This window comes from Cebidichthys violaceus, unplaced genomic scaffold (assembly GCF_023349555.1).
Source record: "Cebidichthys violaceus isolate CVI_PGR_0920_01 unplaced genomic scaffold, fCebVio1.0.p SCAF_34, whole genome shotgun sequence".
Classification (NCBI taxonomy): Eukaryota; Metazoa; Chordata; class Actinopteri; order Perciformes; family Stichaeidae; genus Cebidichthys; species Cebidichthys violaceus.
The window spans coordinates 681,214-707,290 of record NW_027176528.1 but is presented as its reverse complement, the minus strand read 5'-3'; the positions used below and the strand labels follow the sequence as shown (position 1 = coordinate 707,290).

General features: G+C 44.2%; 3 protein-coding genes and 2 non-coding genes across 7 annotated transcripts in view; 1 reads left to right on the top strand and 4 right to left on the bottom strand.

Annotated features, from left to right (window-relative positions):
• The window catches only part of clasp1a (cytoplasmic linker associated protein 1a), a 69,736-nt gene extending 58,412 nt beyond the window's left edge, over positions 1 to 11,324 (bottom strand). Inside the window, exons 1-2 of the mRNA XM_068725170.1 lie at positions 11,196 to 11,324; positions 8,217 to 8,954 (exon numbers count right to left, since the gene is read on the bottom strand). Coding sequence (XP_068581271.1) covers positions 8,217 to 8,414 — 198 coding nt within the window. The 5' untranslated portion in view covers positions 8,415 to 8,954; positions 11,196 to 11,324. The remainder of the gene's footprint in view (positions 1 to 8,216; positions 8,955 to 11,195) is intronic.
• A 919-nt stretch (positions 11,325 to 12,243) lies between these two features.
• On the bottom strand, positions 12,244 to 15,971 carry nifk (nucleolar protein interacting with the FHA domain of MKI67). Its single transcript, XM_068725238.1, has 6 exons — positions 15,757 to 15,971; positions 14,690 to 14,818; positions 13,732 to 13,840; positions 13,361 to 13,572; positions 13,190 to 13,252; positions 12,244 to 12,905 (listed from the first exon to the last, which is right to left on the bottom strand). The coding sequence occupies exons 1-6, from the start codon at positions 15,877 to 15,879 to the stop codon at positions 12,681 to 12,683; spliced, it is 861 nt and encodes a 286-aa protein (XP_068581339.1). The 5' UTR covers positions 15,880 to 15,971; the 3' UTR covers positions 12,244 to 12,680.
• On the bottom strand, positions 13,018 to 13,148 carry LOC137883675 (small nucleolar RNA ACA64). The gene has a single exon (XR_011104601.1). It is a non-coding gene; the product is annotated as a small nucleolar RNA ACA64 (small nucleolar RNA).
• LOC137883674 (small nucleolar RNA ACA64) lies at positions 14,364 to 14,493 on the bottom strand. Its single transcript, XR_011104600.1, has one exon. It is a non-coding gene; the product is annotated as a small nucleolar RNA ACA64 (small nucleolar RNA).
• Positions 15,972 to 16,867: 896 nt separating the features above from the next.
• si:dkey-219c10.4 (high affinity cGMP-specific 3',5'-cyclic phosphodiesterase 9A) lies at positions 16,868 to 25,601 on the top strand. Of its 3 annotated transcripts, none has more exons than XM_068725180.1 (14): positions 16,868 to 16,962; positions 18,114 to 18,263; positions 18,364 to 18,415; positions 18,545 to 18,647; positions 19,592 to 19,734; positions 19,837 to 19,896; positions 21,445 to 21,622; positions 22,738 to 22,860; positions 23,392 to 23,484; positions 23,605 to 23,672; positions 23,773 to 23,875; positions 24,676 to 24,780; positions 24,914 to 25,060; positions 25,238 to 25,601. In XM_068725180.1, the coding sequence occupies exons 1-14, from the start codon at positions 16,875 to 16,877 to the stop codon at positions 25,430 to 25,432; spliced, it is 1,608 nt and encodes a 535-aa protein (XP_068581281.1). In that variant the 5' UTR covers positions 16,868 to 16,874; the 3' UTR covers positions 25,433 to 25,601. The 3 variants fall into 3 exon arrangements, with proteins under 3 accessions (XP_068581281.1, XP_068581280.1, XP_068581282.1); XM_068725179.1 differs by having other exon boundaries at positions 18,114 to 18,275; XM_068725181.1 differs by lacking the exon at positions 25,238 to 25,601 and having other exon boundaries at positions 18,114 to 18,275; positions 24,877 to 24,982.
• The last annotated feature ends 476 nt before the right edge of the window (positions 25,602 to 26,077 follow it).

The window sequence follows — 26,077 nt, the reverse complement described above, 5'->3', positions numbered from 1 at the left end:
GGTGCACAATGATGCCAGGAAATAAACTGCATACTCCAGCTTTAATTGTCACATCACATTAAATTGAGATATAAACATAAACACACACACACACACACACACCCAATGGCGAGTCCCACACTCAGCTGATCGGCGCCTGTGGGTTCTTTCTGAGGCACTAAAGCACGACGCTGTGAAAAACACAGCTGGAATGTTCTGTGACTTTCTCCTGAGGGAAGCTGCTCCAACTGAGGAAGAACCACTTCCAGAATATGTCCAAGTAAGTGGATTGCATGAGTATGTGACCTGACCCTCACCTGTTGTTTGGTGTAAAAGCCACAGTGAGAAAAGGTAAGACCGGTTCCTTGGCTTCCTCCTTACGAGCACATAGCATAGACATAGTAGCTCCTGGCTATCAGACGTCCACATCCATCTCCTTATACCCACAATGCCTTGCTATGTCATTGGCTTAATTAAACAGGCCTGCACAAACAACCTGACCCTTTTCCTCGTTTGTTGAGACTTCATTCATCTTTTACTGCCATGGATGTAACAACAGAAGTGTGCTTACAGTTTGTAATTGCTCTTTTATTCTGAAGTACACAGCTCTGCCTTAATAAGAGCAGCCATATCCAATCCAGGACCAACGGCTTTCTTACCTACCTACCTACCATTCATCCATTGTTGCAATTATTCAATATTCAGATATTAAACTGGATATGTTAATGTCAAAACATCTGTGTGTGTTTGTGATTATTGTTTTGTATCTTTGTAAGAACACAAATCAATATGTGCATGTTCTTTTCTAATAAACCAAACACACATTTGTCATATTCACATATTATACTGCATAAATGAGTGTCCTCTTTGCTCTTTTCAGTAGATCAAGAAGGACTTGCTGCTTGAGAAAGACATTTTTTTGTTTTATCTCCAAATGAAAATTAATTAAAACTTTAAAAAAATCGGAAGAAATATGAGGCACTCAATAGCCACCGTAAACACATTTTCTGACCTTCGTTGAGTCAGCAAAGATTGTACACACGTCACCTATTTACATTAGGCTGCCTGCGTACCACATCAGTGGAAAGAACACATTCAGCATGTGATACTGCGTTGCGTGTTGTGGCCCCGGTGCGGCGCTGATGAGATGCATCGGCCCCTCGTTGGTCTCTCAGCGGGCTGTAACGAGTGTGACGACTGGCGGAGGAGACGGACCCAGTGGTCTATCGCCTCTCTCCATCTGACAGACAGTGGTGCTCATCAACTGCCAGCCGAATGGAATTACAAATTCAATTTGCATTCACAGCGTTCTGGGGACCAAGAGAGGAAGCGCGCTTCACTTTTCAATGAATATGCCGATTGTTTTAATACACAGTTGTATAAAAGTTGCAAAAAGAACATTTCCGACTACATCTCCCACACATCAAACGGCATGCAGCGAGCTGACGAAATGGGGGATTGTGACACACATGCTAGCTTAACTCAGAAAAAAGGGGAAAAAATCCTGCTGAGTTGAGCTGATTAAATAAGAGAGTAGATTATGACTGTGTGTGTGTGTGTGTGTGTGTGTGTGGGGGGGGGGGGGGGGGGGCAGGAAGATTGCAGTCAATGAGGGAGAGAACTGAGGAAGGTTAAAGATGGGGCACGGGGGGGGGGGGGGGGGGGGGGGGATTATGTGTGTGTGGGAAAGACACACACTGCAACTCTACTCCTGCAGCCCTGCACAGTCCACACAGGCTACATCCGGTCAAAGGGGGACTGCGACCAGACGTAGCTCAGAGTCTGTCTGGAATGTGTTTTTTGCCTCCAGGTTAGGTCAGGTTTAAGCTCTGACACACCTGTAGGTGTCGGTGTGTCTGTTTGCACAGTGGATGACGGTGTTTTCAGTTGTTCAGTTTACATCTGCTGTGCGTTTGACACATGTATACACCGTGTATTATCCTGATTTATTCTGCAGGTCATGTTCAGTGAGTAGAGTCTTCTTCAGGTCTCTGACACTTGAATGAAAAACATATATATAATTCACATGTACTATACTGTGTGTGTTAGCGCTGTAGTAGACAGGTGTGCCTCCCTTCTCACCCAAAGCATGCTGGGACAGGCTCCAGACCCAAAACCTTAAAACCTATATTAATATTAATGCGTAGCCTTTGGCAAAGGCTTGAATTAAACATTGACATTGGATAGATTTACTAGACATGAGCTCTGAAGTAAGCTAAATGTACAGACGCTAACGTTGGTGGAGATACAATGTTGTGCTGTGTGGTTTAAACCAATAACAATAATACGACGACGGCATGAAATATCACATAACGGACTAATTCCACCCATTAATCCCAGACTTAAAACCATGTGCTTCATAACACACCAAACACACAGAGCGCAGAGATAATGTCAGAATTAAAAGTGTAATAATAATAATATGACAATATTATTATTATATAAAAAAATGTTAATACTTTTCCTTGACGATCTAGTTTCCTTTTTCAAACAATATTAAATATCTCCACAACCACAATGGCACAGAAGTGGCGGTGCTGTTCATCACACACACACACACACACACACACACACACACACACACACACACACACACACACACACACACACACACACACACACACACACACACACACACACACACACTTTGTGTTTTGTGAATGTGCCAAATGTCATAGCAGGAGAGGGACACACAGCTCGAGCTCTGCTGTACCGATGAAGGAAAGCCTTCAGGATGAGCGGAGCGCTGTGTGTCGCAGCTTTTCATACGAGCTCAGCACAAATCTCTGCTCTCCAAGGGTTCACAAAGTCAACACGGTTTGGGATTAACGTTTAACGTGGGGCCGTAACGAGGCTCCAAAGTCCCCCTTTGAGCTGGAATGACCACTTCACTCCGTGAACGGATCTCGAGGTTTCACCTGGAGCACAAGCACACAAGGACTCACACCGTAGACACAAACAGTCTAGAGGTGACATATTTCATAGGTTATCTGTCACTTTAAAGAGAAGCAACTACGCAACAGGAGTTGTGCGTTTCTGTTTCTTTAAGAGTACGTTTGTTTGTGCACACACACACACACACACACACACACACACACACACACACACACACACACACACACACACACACACACACACTCCATGGTTGATTGATCCAGAGTATTGACACAATCTTTGGACAAAAGGTTACAGAGGCTCCTCTATGGGTTTGTCGCTGTCATTCAGGGGGACACACAACACACACACACACACACACACACACACACACACACACACACACACCATTCTCACCTTCCACAACATCCTGATGCAGTAAATAAAAGAGTCCATGAGGGAGAGACAAACACAGACAGAGACCTCTTACAGTGTCTCTGGATCTGGATCACAAGGGACCCCTCTGTGCCTGGTAACACAGAACGCGAGTAAATTGATTCCACAGCGTTACAGAGAACTGTAAATTTGAACATTTCTACAGAGATGTCGGGTCGATCCGGGCTTATTTTGAACAGATGATGTCGGCTAAAAAGAAGCCGATCAAACTGTGATCCTCTCTTTGCTGTACTCTACTCTACTCTACTGTACCCTACTGTACTGTACTCTACTCTACTCTACTGTACTCTACTGTACTCTACTGTACTGTCTACCTCAGCACGCTGGTGGTGCAGCGCTGCTCTCCGGCCTCTACAGTGTGAACATTCTGCTGTAAAAAAAGTAACATTAAAAATCATTTGGGTTCACCGGTGATTGACTCCTCGGGTTAGCAACATACACACACTGGCTAAGCTCCGGCGCCAATTAGCAGAGAACATTCAGCCACTGATCGTCACTTTCACCGGCTGAAGTGACAAATCATGGCACCTTTGGCAGCTCATATCAGCTGATGTAGCTGTGTTTGTATACTTACACTAAAGCCAATCTAAAGGTGAGCACTTCAACATCCGCTGAACATTATCCTGCTGAGACATCATGCTCCCCTGCAGGGCAACTGAAACACCATTTTATGAGTACCACTTCAAAGTGATGTCCTCCAGCTGCACCATACAGCTAATCATGTGTCCCGTCTTTGATGAAGCCAGCTGGCCGGTCCTGCCTACAGCCAACGACTCTCCTGTCCATGCTCATCTCCGTGCTATTGTCCCCCCCCCCCCCTGAAAAAGAAACGTGTTAGCACTGTGATTCAGTTACACAACGCCTGCAGTGAGTACATCACATGAACCTCAGCGCTACAATATGACAACTGAGATTTGTTTATGTTGAAGAGAGACAAGGCTTTGGGCCCCTCAGTCTGCAGTACAACGCCTCTTATACAACGCATGATGGAGGAAGTCATTGCTACGATGCCCTCGGAAAACACTGTGGATCTCACAGTTGAAGGAAGCGAGGAGAAAACGGCATTATCATAAAAGCAAACCGTATGAGCAGAAGAGAGCGGGACATAAACCGAGGGACCGGCCGCTCAACGGCTCCCCAGAGACAGCAGCGGTCCTCTGGGATGAATCTGAGAAACACCAGCTTGGACTCATTTCACAAACACTTATAACTGAGCTGACTGGAACCCCAGGAGGAGAGGCTCAGCATGGTGCTAGCTTCCTAAGGCAGCAGATACTGAACACAGGCCTGGTACTCAAGAGTTATCAAGCGCATGAATATAAATGACTAGTTGGTGATCAGGGCCAGCGGAAAAGTCTACAGCTACGCGTTTCATCTGGTTTTGAGCGTGTCATTGGTGCAGACCTCGTGGGATCATAGTGGTGGTCTTATCGCCACGCTCCGTGGTGAGCTTCAGCCACCGCACCCAGACGCGTCTGAGCGACATGTCAGGTGGCACCGGGTTGTCTGAGCGATCACTTGAAGGGCTCGTCAACCCGGGAACCGGAGCTGCCAGCCTTCATTGATTCAGTCGGTGAACCAGCTCGGGGCTCAGCTCGGGGAGAGGAAGAGATGAAAATGATGGAGGGGAGGGGAGGGGAGGGGAGGGGGGGGGGGGGGGGGGGGGGTGATAGATGGTTATTGACAAGAGCCTAACCGCTCTCCTGGAGGAAGGAAAGGTGTGGAAACAAAGTACAAATCACATCCTTGTTTACGGTTCCTGTGGTCCTGCAGCACTGCGAGTTGAAAGCGACACTAAATCTATCCAATAGAACTTGGATGAGAGGAAGAGGAAGCCGTAATTCAAGTCCAGGTACTTTAGTTTTGGTTAGCTTGCAAATATTGAATGGTAAACTAAAGGACCCAAGGAGAAGACGGCATTCAATGCTCTTTATTCATTCGTTTTAGTACGATCACCATTCTTAAAAATGGTCGTCGACCATTCCATGATGAAAAGGCGCAGGGGGAGGACTCACAGCTAAAGTGTGAATCCTGAGGTGGGCGTGGTCTCTGCATGGCAGCGGACAGGGTGAACCACCAATCACAGAGCAGACAGGGAACACGTCACACCTCAAAGCTGGGTTGTGCAAACAGCCCGAGAGCAGATACGGCCGGAAACAAACTCGTACAACTACCGGACTGCATTTAACCACAGCAGCACACCGCAGACCATCTACAAAACCATCCCAGTGAATCCGGCTTCTGACAAACACACACACACACACACACACACACACACACACGCACGCACACACGCACGCACACACGCACACGCACACGCACACGCACACACACACACACACACACACACTCTTGCCTCCTTGACAGCACCACCGCTCTGCGTTTGGCCGATGATCACGGTACGCGGACTACTTTCGAGTTGATTCGGCAGCTGAAGGCACAGCTGGGATGTGGCTGCTGACGTGACACACCCTGAGATGGATGGGTCGCACACAAGGAGATCGCTCTGGAAAACGACAACTGCAAGAGGAGTCCGTCTATCGCTCACATGACTCTATCAATTTGAAATTGTATGTGCATGAATCATTTAATCGCTCCATTTAGAAGCAGTCAGAATAAGCCTGGCAACACAATGGCTTCTGCTCCTTTAAGGAGGGGCATTTCCAAGACATTGATGATCACATTGCACACATGTAGAGATACTAAATAATTGTTTAATCGTTAACTTACAATAACAATTTTGACCAAATCAGTTTAACAGGAAATATTTTCAAAAAAAGGAGGGACTTGTGCCTTAATAGCTGGTCCACCTGCTGGTCCACTGCTCTCCCTCCCTCCCTCCCTCCTTCCCTCCCTCCCTACATCTGTTCCTCTGCAAATAAAGAGTTCTCACCCATCGCGTCAGCTGACCAGTACGCAGTTCAACAAGCTGATGTTTGTTAACTAAACAGAGAAGCACGTGCAGCAGAGGCAACACGACTGAAGCTCAGGCGAGGAGAGTGTGAACGACTGCACAGCTCTCCCTTTAAACAGCTGCTTGGTATTGGAGGCATCCGCCCAAAGCACCATTTATGGCGAATGAATCCATCACCCTCTCTCTCTCTCTCTCTCTCTCTCTCTCTCTCTCTCTCTCTCTTTCTCTCTCGCACTAAATAGTTTCCACATTAGTTGCCAAGTGATCAGCTCGGCCCGTACTGCCGGGCTAACCAACAACACTGAAAACGTAGAGCTGTGTGTCTAGCAGCCCTATCGGAGCTGCCTGTGGACATGACTCAGCTGAGCCTCCACAGGGCCTTCTAGCACCCAGACAGGGACACTGCTGCTGTTTTCTCACTGGGAATCTTTTAAGCAGTGCATACAACAGGACAGATGATTTGATGCATTTCTGACAAGAATGCTAAATTCAAAAAAAAAAAAGGAGCAAGGACCTGACCGAAGCCCCACATCAGCCGGCTCAGGCCTTCTGGTACCCCGATCTTAACCGGGCCAGATCCGGTTCAGCCTCTCTTGCCTCCGTTTCCTAAACTCCCGTTTCAAATTCTCCCTAGCCTCTCATCGCCATTTCTCTCAGGCGTGTTGCCAGACGTCTAGTAGCAAAAAAAGTGCGGCAGCGCAACACAGCCCATGTGGTAAAACGTCCATGCACAACATGGCATCACAGCACGGGGCCTGCAGGGACAGAGAGGCTCAGGCAGACATCACCGATACTGTTTCAGTGATGTGAAAGCAGAACATGAAATCAGACATCTAGTAAACAATGTGTTCCAACGGTTATGGCAGAGAAAGCAACCTGTGGCTGGGCGCTGCAGAACTGCTGATGGAAACACAATTCAGGGTCAGATTGCATTTTGTCCTTGATCAAACTCCAAAATAAAAGCACAATCAACCACAGAAGAAGAATGCGAGCCAGCCCTATGGTGAGGGGAAACAATAACGCTGTGTGCCTTTGCTCGCCTGACAACATTTGACTTCACAGCTCAGCAAACAGTCGGAGAAAACTGGAAATTCCTCCTTAAGACAAACTAGAAAAGGCTATTATATGGCGGTACAATAAGATGGAAGTGCAGTCTAAACATAGAACAGAAGCGCAGAATTCCACAACAAGCTCACGCTGCAGCATAGATGCGTTTCAAGTTGCTCTATTTGATTTAAAGGTCAGCGGTATCTATCATATATCAGCGTTTCCTCGATATTCAGGCCGCTGCTATCATTAATATTCTCCGTTACTCTATTTCTCATTCCATTTATTCCATCAGTAAACATTGTGAACATGAGTTTATGGTCTCAATCTCTAGTTTCAAGTCTTCTTCACTACAGCATGATGTTCATTTAGTAAACGATGGTTCATTTAGAGCAGTATGCTTTCACTTCATAAAAGTTAACTGTAACATTTTGATCGCCTAAAAGCGTCTTATTCAGTGTTCGGTTGGACTGAGCTCAACCCTCTCGTATCACTTCGGGATGCCAAAAAACAAAATGGCGACGACTAAAAGCCAAGATGGCGCCGGACAAAACGCCAAAACCTGAGGCTTCAACACAGCAGTCCACAAACCAATGGGCGACGACCCGGTGACTAGGTCCACTTCTTATACACAGTCTATGGCTGGAAGTGATGCAGCGTAGCCCATAGCTGTAGCTGGTCATAGTGTAACTTAGGGGCGTCATTTGGCTTTGTTTGCTCGGATTCATGCTGATGTGAATTTAAAAAATCCACACAAACCACTGAATAGCAGAAAATGAGTTGTCAATTGAGGGTGAAGAGTGCACACACACAGAGATGGCTGAGTGCACTGATGTGCTTTTGTCTAAAACAGAATGCAAATGAGGAATCAAAACGCTATTTGGTTATATAGTGGACGCCTAAACCAGTGCGGGTGCGGCTGGGTGGAAAACCTGCCCAGGTTTACCTTGAAGTTGCTGCAGTTGACCCAGGAGCTGGCGATGCCGTCGACCATCTTGTCCAGCGCCGTCTGATCCTGCTCCAGGTCGTGGGACTTGTCCTTGTCCAAGATGTAATCAATGATCTCCTGCCCCACCTGCAGCCGGCGGCCCATGTCCTTCTGCAGGACCTGGACCAGGCAGCTCTCCATGCTGGGCTCCATCATCCTGGCCTCTGATGCCCTGGCTTACTGACTGACTGACTGACTGACTGGCTTGCTGCTAGCAATGCCCCACTGCTCAAAGCAGCGAGAACGACGGCTAAACAAAGGGAGCCCCCGTTAATGAGTGTTTGTCTGGTTGACCCGGAAAAGGGAGGACAAAAAAAAAAAAAAGAAAGGAGGCGAGTGTACACTGTCTGCTTGTATTTTTAACCCCCGAGGACAGGCCTCGTCTTTGTGCCAAGTGCTAGCTAGCTAGCTAGCGAGCTTGTGGCCGTGCCCTAGGGATGGATGGAGCAGGGCTTGGGGAATGGCGGCAATGCAGCATGTGTGTGTCTGGGCAGCAGCTGGGGAAAGTTCACTACTCCCTCCCACTTGGGATTTTTTTTTTTCCCCCCTCTCTTCTTCTCTTAAAAGGAGTCTGGGTCAAACCACTACAGCAGGGGTAGAAGAGGTGGTTTTGGCGTGCAGGGCGTCAAACAGAGATGGATGGAGAGGGCTAGCTTAGAGCTCCAGTTCTTGTCCCGGGATCTGCCCTGGAGAGCCCTAGAGGAGCAGAGGGGACAGCAGACAGCAGTCAGTTCATCACAGAACCTCTTCATGGTAGATTCCTCCTGGTACATTACAACGCATCACTCAGAATGACTTTCACATTTTGGATTTAACGGTAAAAACAGAGTGGTTTACCTAATAGAAAACTGACAGTGTTTTACAATATGGAGCCAGAAGTATATTTGCTCCTCTTGTCTGCAGAAAATCATGATGCCGCTGCAGAAAATGATACTTTTATATGTATTTCCATTAAGGATTCATCTGGCCATTATTGTTGTTAATCATTTGGTGGTCTGAAAAATGTCCTTGAGTTTTCCGCAGTGGCCACGGTGATGTCTTCAGATCACTTGTTTTGTCAAACCGACATTTCAAAGAGAAGATATTCAGTTCACAAATCACACAAAACACAGAACATCTGGACATCCTCGTATTTAGAAAGCTGAAGCCAGATAACGTTTGCCATTTTTTGCTTGGGAAAAAAAAAAAAAAGCCTTCAAATCGTGTGTAAATTGATGATCAAAATAGAAACATTTTTCGATTGATCCGACAGACAATCGATTGTTTGAGCTCACCCGACATCAGTGGCCGACATTTCAAACGCTCCAGTAGCTGAATCGGAGCTTCAAATCTCGCGAAGAGAGATGTGAAGAGCTGAGGCCGTTTAATCAGCGGATTCATTTTCAGAGTTTTTTGGGGGGGAGATATGTAACCATCACATAAAAGGTGTGGGTGTCCGAGTACTTTTGGCCATGTTGTAAGTGAGTCCCCAGTATTTTGGGGTAATATTTGTCGAATAAGAGAACAAGGGCCGAGCTTCAGTAGCAACTCCAAATAAGACACAAGGACGTCCCTGTGCTGTTTATTTGCTACAGTTCCAAACTGCTCGATCATATGCCGACTGCGCTTCTTCCTTTCAAACAACCCCAGGCTTTCTGTGTGACAACAGTATCCACCAGAGAGGACCGCGGAGTAGTTGAAGCTAATTTGCATCTCTGGTTAGGTGTTTAAATTATAGTTAACACAGCTGTACACCTTTTACAGGCCTGCTTTGCTTCATTCTGTGATGTGTGTGTGTGTGTGTGTGTGTGTGTGTGTGTGTGTGTGTGTGTGTGTGTGTGTGTGTGTGTGTGTGTGTGTGTGTGTGCGCACTCTTTATTCTACAAAAAGCCAGGCCGAGGTGTGGGAATGTTCTGGGTTGGGTTGTTTCCCCTCTTTTATGTGTCCTAGGTTGTCTTTCTTATTGACAATTTTATTTTCAATTTAAAAAAATATATATTGAAAATGGGCATCTGCACGTTTATTGTTATGTCATTTATTTAACACTCTTTTCAATAAATTATATATATATATATATATATATATATATATATATATATATATATATATATATATATAGCAAAAAAACAACAGCTAAGCAATAAGAAGATTAAACATACCAGATAAAAACAACAGACTGTGTGTGTGTGTGTGTGTATAGGCATGCGTCAACAAGTATGTATGAATTGACATTTAAGTGTGTGCGTGTGCGTGCGTGTGTGTGTAAGTAAATGCTGCAGAAACTGCACTTGACTGAGTGTAATAAATGTAAGTAATAATGTATGAGGTCTATAATTATGACGCTCTTTGAGCCGTTAAATCTAATCCATGAAAATGCAGTACGTGTCATTTACATTTAATTTTGTTATAGCATCGTTATACGTTCATATTATTACAATTACATGAATATTTAACACTCTTTGTTCAATTTACATCAGACCTACTCTCACCTGTGACAAGCCATTCATCGTGGAGCACGTTTGTGTCTATCTTGTCTCGCGCGCACGCACGCGCACACACACCTCTGGTTTTTTTTTTTTTTTTTTTTTTTTTTTTTTACATTAGCTGAGCTCCAGCTAGCCCAGAGCCTGACCATCACTGCTAGCTGTGCCAACCCAAGAAGCGCCTCTGACAGCTAGCGTTACTAGACACTGCTAACGTGAAACAAAAGCGCTCCCCGTAGTTTACCCCAGCGGCCATGAAACACTCCTTGTCTTTGTTTCGCTCTCAAACAGCCGGCCAACCTTCTCCACTGTAGCAGACAGAGTAGGTGTGTTTCGGGAATAAAGGCTAAAGCTAGCCCGTAGCGAAGCCCTTCCTTTCAATGAAACGTCAGTTCACAGACAGGGCAGCACAAAGAGAAGACAATGTGACAAGGAGGCGAGGAGGTGGACCCTCAACACCCATTCTCCTACTCACCATATCCTGCTGGAACGCCGCAGCTGGTTCGGACATTCAGCTCGCGTTTCTCGGCTTAAATGTGCCGTCTTCGGCCTCAAAATCTCTTCTGCCTTTCTCTTTCTCTCACTCACTCTCTCCACCCGGAATGCTGCCTGCAGGACAAGAATGGGATCGTCGTGCGCAGGCGCAGTCGATCCAGGGATGATGTTGGCACTTGGAAAACTGTCGCATGGCAATGCAAAAAAAAAAAAGAGCTGTTGGTGTGTATAAGTCGTCGTCTAGCGACATCTACTGGACACGTGGGGCATGTGACGCGTGTACAGCGCAATGGTAGAGCAGCGTTTACGTTTTCACTCTTAAAAGGTTAAGGGTCGTATTCAGAAGGATACAAGTGAGGAGTTAAAGGTTCAGTGGCTTATATCTCCGGAAATACGGAAAAGATACCCTGGAGCCCCCAAAAGCACTTAACATAAACTGGACATTAAGTATTCTTTAATGTCAAATTACATAATGACCCCAAGACCAGCAAACAGCCCACTGTCATGAACTAGCATCTCCACAACACCCAGTTCATCTGACTGTACTGCACTGCTGTCTTATACAGCCTCCACTTTGTAATCGGGCCTAAAAGTCAAACACTGTTTATGTAAATGAATCAGATAAGTTAGTGTCTGGTGATAAGGAGTATTTTTACTTCTATTACCCATTATGTGAAGCAGTAATATACAGACTCAGCCAATCATGTTCAATCAGGGTTAACGCTACAATCATTTTCCATTTTGGTTGTGGAAACATTAACATTTTTATTATTGCAGAATTTCATATTGCGCCACTGATGGGTTGGCAGACATTACTGGCACAGGTGTTAATATAACGATGGACAATATCAGAACCCAGTAACTGAAGCAGCCAGATTCATTTATTTTACTCGCATGCATTTCCTACAGCGACACATCAAAATGTCTTCCCAAAAAAAAAAAAAAAAAAAAACTCTGCTAGTGTGTATGCGAGTAGTTTTCTATTAGCTTGTTGTTCTTCTGAAATAAAATACCACAATAACAAGATGGATTGTACATTCTCACATCATTTATTTTGAATGATCATAGTTTATATAGTACAAATTTAACCACGCTGTTAGACAAGTGTGCATGACGAAGTAAAAATGCCTGTTTTGCATCAACATTAGGGCCCTGTGTGGCAAAGGAAGGGGCCTGCTCCGAGACTGAAATACACATTTGTCAAAGAAGTCCAGTCAGAACTGGCCCGTTACTCAGGCTCACTGTGATGGTTTTTGCAAGCTCCACCCACGGCACTCACTACAGTGGTACCCACAGTTATGGTGGAAACTTTCATAGGGGGCGTCTTCCTTCAAATGTAGTGGAATTTCCACACACCGAAAGACGCGCTGGGATTTCTGAACACAGTTCAAAAAGGTGAGCCTGATGTGTGCAGCTGTGCTGTGACAGCCAGAGACCCAAGTCACCGAGAACACAGCGAGGACTTTCACTCTGCGTCCGCTTCAGCGGGTCCCTCGCTCTCAGAGCCATCGCCCTCGACGTTGCCCTCGACGTTGTCCTCCTCCTCCTCCTCCTCCCCCTCCTCCGAGGAGCGCTCGTCATCTTTCACTATAGGCGGCATCTTAATGATGATCTCGTCATCGCCGTCGTCGTCGGCGACCATGGACTTCCTCCTCTCCAGGACGGAGGGGGTGCAGACTGGCGTGGCGTCCTGAAATGGACAAGAGGAGCTCATTAGATGCTCATTCTGGTACAGAGGGTGTTAATAGTAACACGGGTGCAATAATACGAATAAGAATGCGATAATAATACATCTTTGATTTTAGTGTTGGTACATGGGTTTTATCACGCAGCCACCAGGAGACACACGCAATAAGCTTAATGCACCACAGTGCTGTAGGCGCAGTAATCTGACCCCAGATCACTGGTTCACCTGGGGTCATTTTCAGTCTGAGCCAAACGCTAAATATGACATAATACGAGTGTTTGCCTTACGTCGCTACATGTGGACGCCTCCATGGAATCAGAGGACTTCTTCTTCTGGGGCACCTGGGCAGCCTGGACACAAACAGAGGACTAAAGGTTAATCTGATACCAACTAAACAAAGAAGAATGAACGCATAGAAAACTCTAGTCGAGTCATCGCCCCGGTCTCGAAGCACTCACAAATCCGGGGAAGTCGTAGTCGATGCCGTGCGCTGCCAGTCTCTTGCGGAGCTTGGCTTCTTTCCGCAGGAGCTTGTCTTTCATCTTGGTCACCTCCTCCTCTGTGTGGGTCTTGTTGTAGCGGGACACAGCGGGAAGCGAGGGCTTCTTAAACGCCTTCTGGGAGCCGACGAACAGCTTCTCGTGCACATTCTCTGGCGCGACCATGTGACCTAGGGAACAGTGATCAGTGAGTAAATGGGTATAAACGATCCATCTTTACTGTTCTCATTCCTTATGCAGTGTATTGTTATTTCCATCATGGCGCTGACGGGATCACATCTTTTCTGATTGAGCCCGTTAGTCACGCTGGTAACGTGAGCCAGACTCACATTTGATGAGCCGCTCTCCCATGAGGTAGTTGTTCATGGTCTCTGCAACAATTTTGGCAACTTCGTCACAGTCGAACTCCACAAATGCGTAGCCTTTGCTTCCACCTGTCTGAGACAAACAGACGGGGGAAAAAAAAAAAAGAAAAGGTGAGCATTCACACCCAACATCTGCATTCCAATAAGAGGGGGCTGGGTGACCCTTCAATGTGGTCATGTATCGACTCCAAAGGATTCAAATTGTGATGAAATCATATATGGAAGATAAATCAAATAAATTGTTACTAACGAGCACAAATGTCAATTGATACAATTTCTGCTTCAGGAAATAGACCAGTGTAGTTCAATCAAATGATAGTCTTAACCTGATTAGTCTGCATTTGTGAGCATGCATGTAAACAGACATGGAAATATTTTATCTATATCATTTCGCTTGAAACAGTTTGTTAATTTTGCAAGTTCCTAATTAAATTTAAAAAACACTCCGTGTTGTTTTCATTGTCAGTTCCATTCACACATGATCATAAAAACAGGCTTATCATGCGGTTATTTCTTAGACTATTTAGTTATTTATTGTATTACCAGAAAACATGTGATGCATGTCGTCATGGAGAATATTTACTAACGATTTGATCTTTTGTGGGTACATGGGTTTTATCGCTCTGCCAATGGGTGAGCAGGAGATAAGCTTAATGCACCACAACACTTTGGGCTCAGATATCTGACCTCAGACCACTGATACACCAGAGGTCATTTTCAGTGAGCCAACCCTCAGCGGGACGTCCAGTCAACCCGACGGGACAACTGCTTTCTCTAACACGTCAGAGACTCTACGTCTCTACTAACGATTTAGGTGTAATGCACAGGATAGGAAACCATTAAGAAAAATATGGGGAGTTTTTATATATATATATATATATATTATGAGAACACATTCGTCTGAAGTCTTCAGCCGTGCTACCTTTTTACTCCTGGACAGCCGCAGCCTCAGGACTTTCCCAAACTGTTCGAAGTAAGACTTGAGCTGAGGTTCAAACAGCCCGTGTGGAAGGTGGCCCACATACACCACTCCAGGGGCCAAATGCCCCCCCTGTGGAAAAAACAACAACAACATAGAAGTGACATAGGAAATGAACGAACACGCGTACATTGTGTAATGAAACGCAATAATCAGTTATCCATGGACGTTATGTCTGTACATTTCAACTGAGCTGTAAACAGACACAGGACTTTTCATCACACGTCACATGTGTAAACAGTAAAATGAAGGATGGCCGAGTTCCATTAAGCTGCTTCAGGTTTCAGGTTCCTGGTGCACGTGCACTCTCTCGAACCTGACGCACGTGCACTCTCTCACATGGTCATGACTTACCGACTACTTCACTAGAACAGAGCTATAGTGTCATTAGTAGCACCTGTGTCTGCAGTGAAATTAACCAATCGTCTCCAATTAATATAAATAGCTTTTTTATTTGATTTAATTTACATATATATATTATCATGTACATTACCGTATTATGAAAAGTTGTCTGCTCCAGTAAAATGTTTTTTATAATATTTTAACACAGTTTAATACGTTTGTCTTACTTATTGATGTATTTAGACGTTTACATGAACAGTGATGTATCCGGTGTGAATAAAGAGCTTTGTTGAAGGGAACCTTTACAGACGGACCTGACCCAGATTCTGCTTCGGCCTGTATCAAAGTTTAGAACCCTGTCGAATATAAATACCACGAAGATAACCGTCACAGCGTTAACTAGCAGCTTCCTCAAGCACCGGACTGTGGCTAAATAATGACGATACCGCTCTAAATAATAAAAGAGACATTACTTCGATATATCGAATGCTAAAATCACGATAGCTGAAATGTCAAATTAGGTCACACAATCCGACGGGTGACGGAATAAAGTGTACCTCGGGTTCCCTTCGGACGTAAGAAGACACCGATGAATCAATAAAGAAATAGCACCCTCGTGTTGTGTGAATTCATGGCTCCTTCAGGGCCACCGTTTCCTCTCGACCCACCTTGCTAGATTTGTTCTTCTTCGCCTCCTGCACCTTCTTCTTGAACTCGGACTCTTGTTTGGGGTTCAAAGCCAGCAGCTCTTTCGCCGGCTTAGGCGCCGTCCCTGCTTTACTTTCAGTCATTTCGATGAATTAAAGATACGAAGACATATACTGTAGAGTAAAAACAACGGCGTCACTCAACTCTCTGCGTACCACGCTGGTCTCTTCATCCGGTTGCCCATGCGGTGACGACAGACGAAGAGCAGAGGGGAGGTACGGCTGCGTTAGCTACAACTCGACACAGCGCCGCCTACCGGCACGGAGGATTAACTACTAGCTTTACCCCTTGAAACAAAAACACGACATTAGTGTGTTTTTCTATAACCATTACCTCCTAATTATATAATAATATCTCATAATTTTTGATTTACTGTTTTCTGCATGTATAAGACTGTAACCTATATTACCATTAAAATATGTTGCACGATGTACAAATCAATGTACTGCATGGTATTGTAGGTCATAACATTTAAATACCCTTGGGATTCCATCAATTTCTTATTTGATTTTATTAGTTCTATAAATGTTTATAGTTATTTTATTCCGTTGTTATTGCAATTACTTATTCCAACTTACTAACACAATTTTGAGGTATCTCATCGTTAGATAAACTGACTTATTGTCTCGTAATTATAATAGACCATTTAGTGAAAATGAATTAAAACACACAACTTTAAAATATCATCTCATACTAGATAATAATGTATCATTTAAGATATTATAATATTTCTTTATTTGAACACTTACTAATGAGACTTAATAGTGTGTTTTTTTTCCTCCTTTTTTTAAATAGTGGAAATGAATTTCCACAAAATGATCAAACAAATAACAAATACAAGAGTAATACATACACAAAGGGGGAAGAAACTGTAGGTTGCATTGAATTAATCAGCCTTCTAATGTGCGGTTTGGAGAAAGGCTACAGTACAAACGAAGGAAAGGAGAAGGAGGAGCACAGGAGGAGAGAATAAAAACAAGGGGGAGGAGTGTTTACCAGTAAAAACAATGAGGCGAGACAGACTTTACATCCAGATCAGTGGTGCACACAGCAACATCGGTGGCTCTGAATTCATGACATGGCAACAAAAATCATCTTCTTCACGGTGAATGGGAGACCGGAGCAGGCTGAGTTCCTGGTGGATTGCCCTGCTGAGGACGTCAAAGGTAGGAGCGGGACATTATGTTACTACTTAAAGTTCACTTATTTGTTTCAGAAAGGCGTTTTAAATGTATGTCAAATATTGTGTTTAAAAAAAATGACCTGCATTTTTCCCATTTTTCCCATGATTTTACACTTACATTTATACAATGTGAATATGTTATTATGGAATCTAAATTTGAGTGGCATCAACGGATTGACCGACAGACACATATTCTAACAGCTATTCTTTTCTTAAAATAAACAAGAAAACAATCTCGATTGGTGCGTGGATGAAAAGCACAGTCAGGCGTTGGACCAGCAGCTGAAACAGCTGTATAAGTGTGAAGGAGGTTGTCTGAGCGTCAGACAGCCAAACAGCTGCCACTGACAGCTCCTCATACGGTGACGGCTTTGTGCAGCTCTGGCTTCACACGCTCTTCAGGTGTGCTTTGTTTCGTGTGGCAAAAAGAAGCTTGTTGAAGATCCCACATATCATGTCAATGAGACGGTCGTTCCTTGATTGTTTTTAGCTTGTGTTGATTGGATTATTGCTGATCTAGCGGTACAATCTGCTTACAATCTGAAGTGGTACCACGTTCAAACACCGCACACTTTATAAAGGGCTTGTATTAATGTCAATAAATGATTGATGAAGGCTTATAGATCAATAACCCACGTAATGAAAAAAACCCTTTGGCCTCTGTCTATCCTTCCTATTTGAAAATACATGTATACATTTGGTTATAATAAGTTGTTAAAAATGGATTTTGGTCAAGATCCTCTGCAGTCCTGTTCCAGAGGGTTTTTTTGCACAATCTGGCAACTCAAAAGTTGTTCTTATTACTGGTTTGATGATAATAATTGTATGATTGATCTATAAAGATATTTAAAGATGTTAGTAAAGGATTGTACCGAGGCTCTCCCCCTTTCCCAGTCTCTCTCTCTCTCCTCTCTATTTAATAAAACACAATTTATTAACCATTTATGAAGGGTTCCTTTTAAAAACAGGTCCCTAAAAGCTTGACAAACATATTACAACTCAAGGACCACTTACTAGCTTTTTCCAGGGCTTTCCAGCCACACCCCATGGTCTTCTTGAGCAGTTGAGGTAAGCTGTGAAATCCTTTCTCAGGGCAATAGCGTGAGCTGAACGGCGACCCGTTCCTTTTTTCAGACCTGTTCCGCTCTGCAGCCGAGGCAGGACCCCATGACATCCTGAAGCTGTACAACCCCAAAGGCAACATCAGCAACATCTCCCCGAGTCTGGAGCCCAACAGCCCGAACTCCTGCTACAAGCTGGAGGTGGTGGCCGCCGACAGCAACAGTGAGCCGTTAGGTATCTTTAACTTTGCACCACGGGAATCGCAGCGCGCGGCCTCATTTAAAAACTGTTGATGGGACTTCCTCTTTTCTTGTGATTTCAGGTGCGGAGCTCGCGGGTGCACTCGGATTTGACCTCTCCTCTATGGAGAAAAGGTAAAGGTGGGGAAATAGGAGAACCAGGACGTGCTTAGATATACTCCTGAGGATAAATGACTTTGAAGAGCACAAACCAAAGACATAGATGTGTGATGACTCAACGCCTCACTGATGGTGTGATCTCAGACTGCAGGGCCTGGAGAAGAAAATCCTGATCGAGGCCGGTGAGACTCCTGCAGCTGTGTACGAGATGAAGAAACAGGTGGATTCATTCCAGGAGAAACTAGAGGTACGGTACTCTTTAAAGCTCCTCTGAAAATCTGGGGAAAAAGTACGTGGAACTTATTAATATGATAATACAAAGATGGAATTAAAGATTAAACTATCCCTCACTAGTCCCGCAGTGGGGACATTTGCTCTCTGCATTTGACCCATCCCTAGTGTATTTAGGGGTTCAGTGTCTTGCTCAGGGACACTTCGGCACAGCACACCGTTAGTAGTAACCGAGCCACGGTCGCCCCTTAATCATAATCATCTGCATCGGGAGTTTTTTAAATCCTCATCAGAAAAATAAATGTTACTAACCCAAGCCAACAGCCAGAAAACGGTGTTTATTTCATTCATAGCTGCTTAGTCACCGTGAAGTCACACATTGGGTTTTGTGGACTTTGTCCGTCGCTATCTTGTTTTCTTGCAGAAGTGACACGAGAGGAGATTGAGAGCATTAAACTCATGTTTACAATGTTTACTGAGGGAATAAGTCAAGAGAGAAGAAGAGTCATTTTAGACTAGACTTCTATACAATCTGACTTGTTTTTGCAAAACCGGAGGCCTGATTGCCGTTTGAAAGAATGCAAGTTTAAGGCTCTTCTGCGTTGGTTTCACTTCTCAGAAGCGGAGGTTGCTGCTTGGTTTCATATGAAGCGGGATAGTATGAATTGTAATTAGATTTACTTGGTATTTTAAAGCTGCACTTTGGTGAATTGAATGACTGTGTGTAATGTGAAAAGGGTTGCTCACAGTGATGACCTCAGAGAGAATCATCACCCCGACTCCCCTGTTCCCTGAGCTCTGCTGAGCTTTCTTCACATCTTTAGTTCATTGTTCTTCTTTTCTGCGACACGAACTCTACTCAGCATCTTGGTTTCCAGCATTAGCAGGAAGCTGCTTTTTCAGATAATCTGTGGATTTGATGTGATGAACGACGTGCTGCTCTGACCCGTCTCTTCTCAGAGCGTGGAGCATCTGAGCTGGCTGGGATTGTTCAAAGACCTGTCGGAGGGAACACACAAGCCCTCCCCCTTCTACCACAAGAGAACCCTGCATAAAACCAGGAAGGAGTGCGAGCATGTGCGGGAAAAGTTTCTACAAATGAGGCACGTTCACATGCAGACCTCACTGAAAACTCCACTGCCCCTCCATATATTATATGTTCCAACATCTAGTAACCGTTAATGCTTATGCTGTCGCCACTGCAGCTCCCTGGAGGTGTCAGAGGAGGTGAGGCAGTACTTAAAGACCCCGACCTTTGATAACTGGTAAGTATCGACTAGGCCACTTTGAATCTGGAGATGATTTAGTGTCTCCTGCAGCGTCACGGTCATCAGCACGGTGCGCTGGGTGTGATCAGGAACAAACCACCAGCGCACCTGTGTCCTCAGTATACGGTGAGGCAGACGGTCGGCTAAATGGCGGTCGTGCCCGACGAGCACCTAATGCACTTCAGAGGGTGGGAGACGTCACCCTTTCCCTCTGATGGACACGCTCATCTCAATATGAATAGGCCTGCAGAGGGCTCACAAATCAAAAGGTCTTTGTGAAACCATGTTTGAAGTGGGCTTCGTGGGGAGGAAGCGCATGTCCCAAAAAAGCTTTTAAAGCGAGCCCACAATGGCGCCGGCGGATGGATACGCGGCCAATGCGCAGGCTAGAGAATGAGAACTGAAGCTCGGGGCGTCACCTGATCAAAATGAATCAGAGGATTCCTTTGAAACCTTTAAAAAATATTCAAATTTTTTATAAAGGTCCAGCAATTTCCTGAAACAGCTGGTCACTATAGTCTGTATTAAACAGAAATAAATAGTGCATTTTTGGGGACTATTTTCAGCTATGGATTCATACATATATTTCCTGCAGTAAAACAGTGTATGTGGAGATAAAATATACTTGTGTGTGTGTGTGTGTGTGTGTGTGTGTGTGTGTGTGTGTGTGTTCATGGTAATGACGGATTACATCACCCAACGCAACAGTGTATCTCATTGAGATGTCTTATCATTTTTGGACAACAATAGAGCTCTATGGTACAAAGGAATACATTGGTTCAGGCTTTGTATACATAATACTTATTATATATATATATATATATATATATATATATATATATATATATATAATGGATGGAACTTTTACAGATGCTATCACAGATGTTATGCTGTTGAGACTAAAATATCAATTCACAAAATGCTTTTAGGTGAGGTGCCTTCATTAAAGGCAGGGTTGGTAATCTTCGTCAAAAACATTTTTGATATCTAAATTGAAATTCTCATTACATCCTGACAGCAAACAATGAATCAGACGCTCTGATAAAACAACAACAAGAATAAAAAGGGTTGGTGTGTGTGGCTCTTTGAGGACTTCAATAAGCCCGTCCAATCATCGCAATGTGCTGATTGGACGAGCTGCCTCCTGAGCGTATTCTGCACTCATTGGTCACCACAGAGTCTTCCAACAGCTGCTAGCTTAACAGCTGTGGGTACCAACAATAGCCATGCTGGTTGTTTAGGTATATAATGATCATTTGTGGGAGTGGCTTTGGAGGGAGGACTGAAGGGACGTGTTTCTTTCTCGCTACATTTAGCGACTTTTGGAGCGAGTGATGCTAGCTCCCTTCATTGGAAAAGAGTTGGCAACTCAGGGCTGACTTTTTAAATTGGACCATTTAAAAAAAAAAAAAAATCTTTCTGGTTTCTCAACCCAGCCTTTAACCCTTTTGATGTTTGCTTTTTGAATCATGAGCATTGGTATTTGTAGATATAAGTGCCCTCCCATGGCGTATTGTGTGTATGTGTGTGTGTGTGTCGGTGCAGGCAGTGGGAGGACGCGGAGATCATGGTGCTCCTTCAGGTCATGTACACAGATTTAGATTTCATAGCGGCTTTCAACATCGAGCCAGAAGTACTGCAACAGTTCCTGTTTGAGGTCTACCGGAGATACAACAACATCCCTTTCCACAACTTCAAGCACTGCTTCTGTGTCACCCAGATGGTGAGTGCGCGCGCGTGTGTGTGTGTGTGTGTGTGTGTGTGTGTGTGTGTGCGTGTGTGTGTGCGCTTTTTTGAGAGACTTTTCATCGGAGCAAATCACGGAAAGCCCAATTGCGTCTGTAATCATGACATAGTGCAATTATGCCATCACCTTGATTGGTAATTGGTGAAGTGCATCTGGTCCTCAGAGTAAAGAGGGGACTCAGATCAGTGGACAATCGATTGTCACATCGACGAAAGAAGACAATTGTTAGTTTGAATTATTTCCTTTAGCAAAAGTGTTCATGCAAAAAGGATTCATTCTATAAACCCGCCTTAAAAACCTTGATAAACCCACTTAAAGCAACGGTAACTGCTCTTCTCCAGATAGCCTAATGTTTGCAAAGTAAAAATCTGTGCACTTAGCAAGCTGAAGAGCCAGATATCTTTCTCTGGAGTCGGTGGAGACCAAAGCAGGAGCTAAAAGGTGAGTCGATATTAGACACAACTTTGTCAGGTGGCAAGAAACAGACAACTTAAAATGCATTACAATGCCATATCAACTTTATGGTGCTGGCTGTGTGTCTGTCTGTAATTGTGTGAAGCCGCATGTTGACTCACTATCCTTTAAAAGTCTTGTTCTTCAAACTGTACTCATCAAATTTTGTATATAAAAACGGATAAAATGACATAAAATGGGTTGCGGGACAATGAGCTCTGAGCATTTTAGCATCTTTCAGCTCGTAGTGATTGATTTGCTAGCAGGCAGCTGTTATCAGCATGAAAGAACTCTGATAAGCCAGTGGCAATCTACTACCTGCACCAGCAAATAGCAGTAAGACAATGTTAACACGCATCTGGAGCAGCTAAAGAGACAGATATCTCCCTCAGGAGTTAAAACAGAGTGAACAATGGACTTACATTCATGATGCTGTTTGTTCACAACACCTTTATACGGTGGTAATGTGTCATTGTTGTGTTTACGGCTTGTTCCACTGCCCCCAAGTGGACAAAAGGAATCAAGAAATGCAGAAATCTTTTCATCTTTAAGAGTAGACGGCAGCCTTCTTTTTCCACATTATCATGGTACATGACAATATCTCCCGTTATCGCTCTGTACTCTGTATCTCTGAGCAGATGTATGGTTTGATCTGGCTGACTGACCTGAAGAGTAAGATGGACAGCGTGGACCTGCTGATCATGCTGACCTCTGCAGTCTGCCACGACCTCGACCACACAGGATACAACAACGCCTACCAGGTATATGAAAGCGCAGACAGTAGCTGAGCGTAATAAGAATGTCTTTGTCTGTGGATTTCGAGCCACCTCTGAAGGCCTTTGCACACCAAGTACACATTTTTGTTTTGTTTTTTCCCATTTATCCGTCATCTAATAATAAAAATAGGTACCCACAGAACACCGAGATGCGTTTTATTATTCTGTTTATTGCAACATTTTGTTTGTCGTGAAGTGCTTTGCGCTAGCGGACGTCAATCAGCTCATCAGATGAGCTTTGGGCTGATTGACGTCTGGACGTACGGTGGCTCTGAGTGGTCAAACGTTTCAACTTGATTGACACAATGTGAGGTTGTATTTGTTTTTAAACGTGCTGCATTTACAGACAAAAAACAAAATCCAGACGTGGTGTGCAAATGCTTTTACATTGCAATGCTTTAAGAAGGGATCTTTTCACAGCTGGTTTGGACAAGAGGAACAATGACGGCGACCAATAACAATAACACGTTCTTTATTAATATGGACATGTATGTACTGAAGTGTGACCTCTTTCAGATAAATGCTCGGACTGAACTCGCTCTCCGCTACAACGACATCTCTCCGCTGGAGAACCACCACTGCGCCGTAGCTTTTGAGATCCTGGAGAAGGTAAGGACGTTCAAAGCGCTCCGTCCAGGCTGCCATGACGGGATGGAGCTATCACCGTAACATGGAGCCTGTCCACTCTGCAGTCAGAGACAATGAACAGAGGGGTTTTCTGTTTTGTAGACAGAGAGCAACATCTTCAGAAACCTGTCCATGGATCAATACAAACGGATTAGAGAAGGGATCATCAAGTGAGCCCGTCTCTCTGGTTCTCTGTGTGCACATTTCCTCATGTTAGGACAGCACAGCAGCATGGCGCTATGGTTCTCATTCCTCATGTCCTCATTGCAGATGCATTCTGGCCACTGACATGACGCGGCACAACGAGATTCTCAACAGGTTCAAGTCCATCCTGCCAGCTTTTGACTTCACCAACAAGGACCACAGAGAAGTGGTAAGAGGAGAGCAAACAGGCCTCTGTGGCAATATGATTCCATATTCATAACTCACGTAACTTCATGTTCAGAGAGTGTGTGTGTGTGTGTATGATACTGAGGGGTGGGCTTTGCATTTCATTTTAGAGGTTTATGAAAAGGGACATTATTGTAACGGAGAACAACTTTTTATTTTTATTCTCATTAATAGATGTAGTTGTATCCTATGTTTCTTCATAACCATGTCTGGTGGTATGTTAAATGTTTAATTTGATTTTTTTACACCATACCTCGTTGAAGCAAAGTGCAAAACTCCTTGGAAGACTAATCCGTTGCTGTTTCAATGGAAACATATTGAATATGTGTGTTAAAGTAAACCGGCAGCTACACAGTGTGGCCCGTCACGCATTCATGTTATCAAATCATATCAAGATCTGGTCCTAATGCACCTTTAATACAGGTTAGTGCCGGTCAAAAGGACAATAGGACAGCACAAATATGAAGTCAAACAATGTCAGACGAATGCACACAAGACATCGAAATAGATAAAAGTGGAATAATATAACCAATAAAATAGATCAAATACCATGACAAATAAGAGAAGCATGAATTCAATTGAATAAATAGTTCAATACAATTTGGATAAACATTCTAATCAAAAGCCAGCCTATAGAGGTATTTGTATGTTTACTGATAAGAGGGTAAACTCTTTACCTCTGTGGTTCTCTCACAGTTCATGTGTAGCTGTCTATCTGAGTCCTTCCTGGTGTGTGTGTGTGTGTGTGTGTGTGTGTGTGTGTGTGTGTGTGTGTGTGCGCAGCTCATGATGATTCTGATCAAAGTGAGCGACATATCCAATGAGGCGCGGCCCATGGAGGTGGCTGAGCCCTGGTTGGACTGTCTTCTGCAGGAATTCTACAACCAGGTAACCAGAGTGCTCTCGTATGGGGAGAGTGTGGCAACGAGTAACTTCTGAGGCCAGATTCAGAGGCAACAAAGTTGAATGAAATAAAAGCAGCAGCCCTGCCGCATGTGTCGCCCCGTCTCTCTGCCCTCAGAGTGATAAGGAGAAGTTAGAGGGTCTTCCCGTCACCCCCTTCATGGACCGGGACAAAGTCACCAAGCCTTCGTCTCAAACAGGCTTCATCAGATTTGTCCTTTTGCCTCTCTTCATCGAGCTGGCCAACCTCTTCCCCTGCTTGGAGGTAACTTAATTCAAAGTATTCATGAATATCAAGGTAATACTAAACCTTTTGATTCTGACACGTCATTGTCGATAATGTTGGGGAATCACTCACTAAATGAGAAGCGGACATGGCTGAGGGGGAAAAGTTTGCTCACTCTTGGGTGTAATTTTGATCGATCCCTCATTCATTCTGCAGCAACACATCATCGACCCGGTACGGAAGGCTCTGGATTACTACACAGAGATGGAGAAAGCGCTGGAGAGGGAGAAACAGATCCGGGCTCAGAGCGAGACTGCAGCCAAGAGCAAGGAGACGACTGTGGGCAGGCAGAGCTCAGCCGACAGCCACGCTGAGGCTGGACCCGAAGCCTCCAAAGCAGACGCACTGTGAGCTGCTGGACATGAGAGAACGGGACGGGGCATCTCATCCGAGGATTGTATGATTTTTAGACCGACGTAAATGTATTTCAACCATCTGAATTTGTACTTTTTACCTGTTTATTTACCGGGCTAAGCAACAAGTATGTAGTAGTTTTTGGTGTATGCAGTATTAAAATGGAAAGCTTTTGGAACTTTTACTCGATGAGCTCGATATAATTCTCAACAGTAACGTATTTTTTATATTATAGTATTTCCAAAGTACAGTGCAACACATTTTCAGGAATTATATTTTATGACAAAAAAACATTTTTATATTATAAAAGAAACAAGTGACAGGTCCCACATCCTAAGCATTGGGTTTATTTAACTCTTGCAGAGGAAGTCAAGACAAAATTGCATTCATTAAGAAATAAAATATAATATAATAAAACCTCCACTGTTGGTTTTGGAAGAAATAAACTCTACTACTATTACTACTACTACTACTACTACTACTACTACTACTACTTTACTTCAGCGCCCTTGCTCAGACCACACCCATCTTCAACCTCGGCGTTCATTTTGATCTCAACTACACACCTGTAAAGTTTCGTGACTGCTATCGTGGTGACAACATCTGTCCGGACAGACACATAAACACCTGGCAAAGTAGTGT

Coding starts and splice junctions, on each gene's coding strand:
- nifk (XM_068725238.1), bottom strand. CDS start 15,879: ATGACTGAAAGTAAAGCAGGGACGGCGCCTAAGCCGGCGAAAGAGCTG. Junction 14,819..15,756: donor AGAAGAACAAATCTAGCAAG/GTGGGTCGAGAG, acceptor TTTTTTCCACAG/GGGGGGCATTTGGCCCCTGG. Junction 13,573..13,731: donor GGGAGAGCGGCTCATCAAAT/GTGAGTCTGGCT, acceptor ACTGTTCCCTAG/GTCACATGGTCGCGCCAGAG.
- si:dkey-219c10.4 (XM_068725179.1), top strand. CDS start 16,875: ATGGCAACAAAAATCATCTTCTTCACGGTGAATGGGAGACCGGAGCAG. Junction 16,963..18,113: donor CCCTGCTGAGGACGTCAAAG/GTAGGAGCGGGA, acceptor TCCTTTTTTCAG/ACCTGTTCCGCTCTGCAGCC. Junction 22,861..23,391: donor GATACAACAACGCCTACCAG/GTATATGAAAGC, acceptor GACCTCTTTCAG/ATAAATGCTCGGACTGAACT.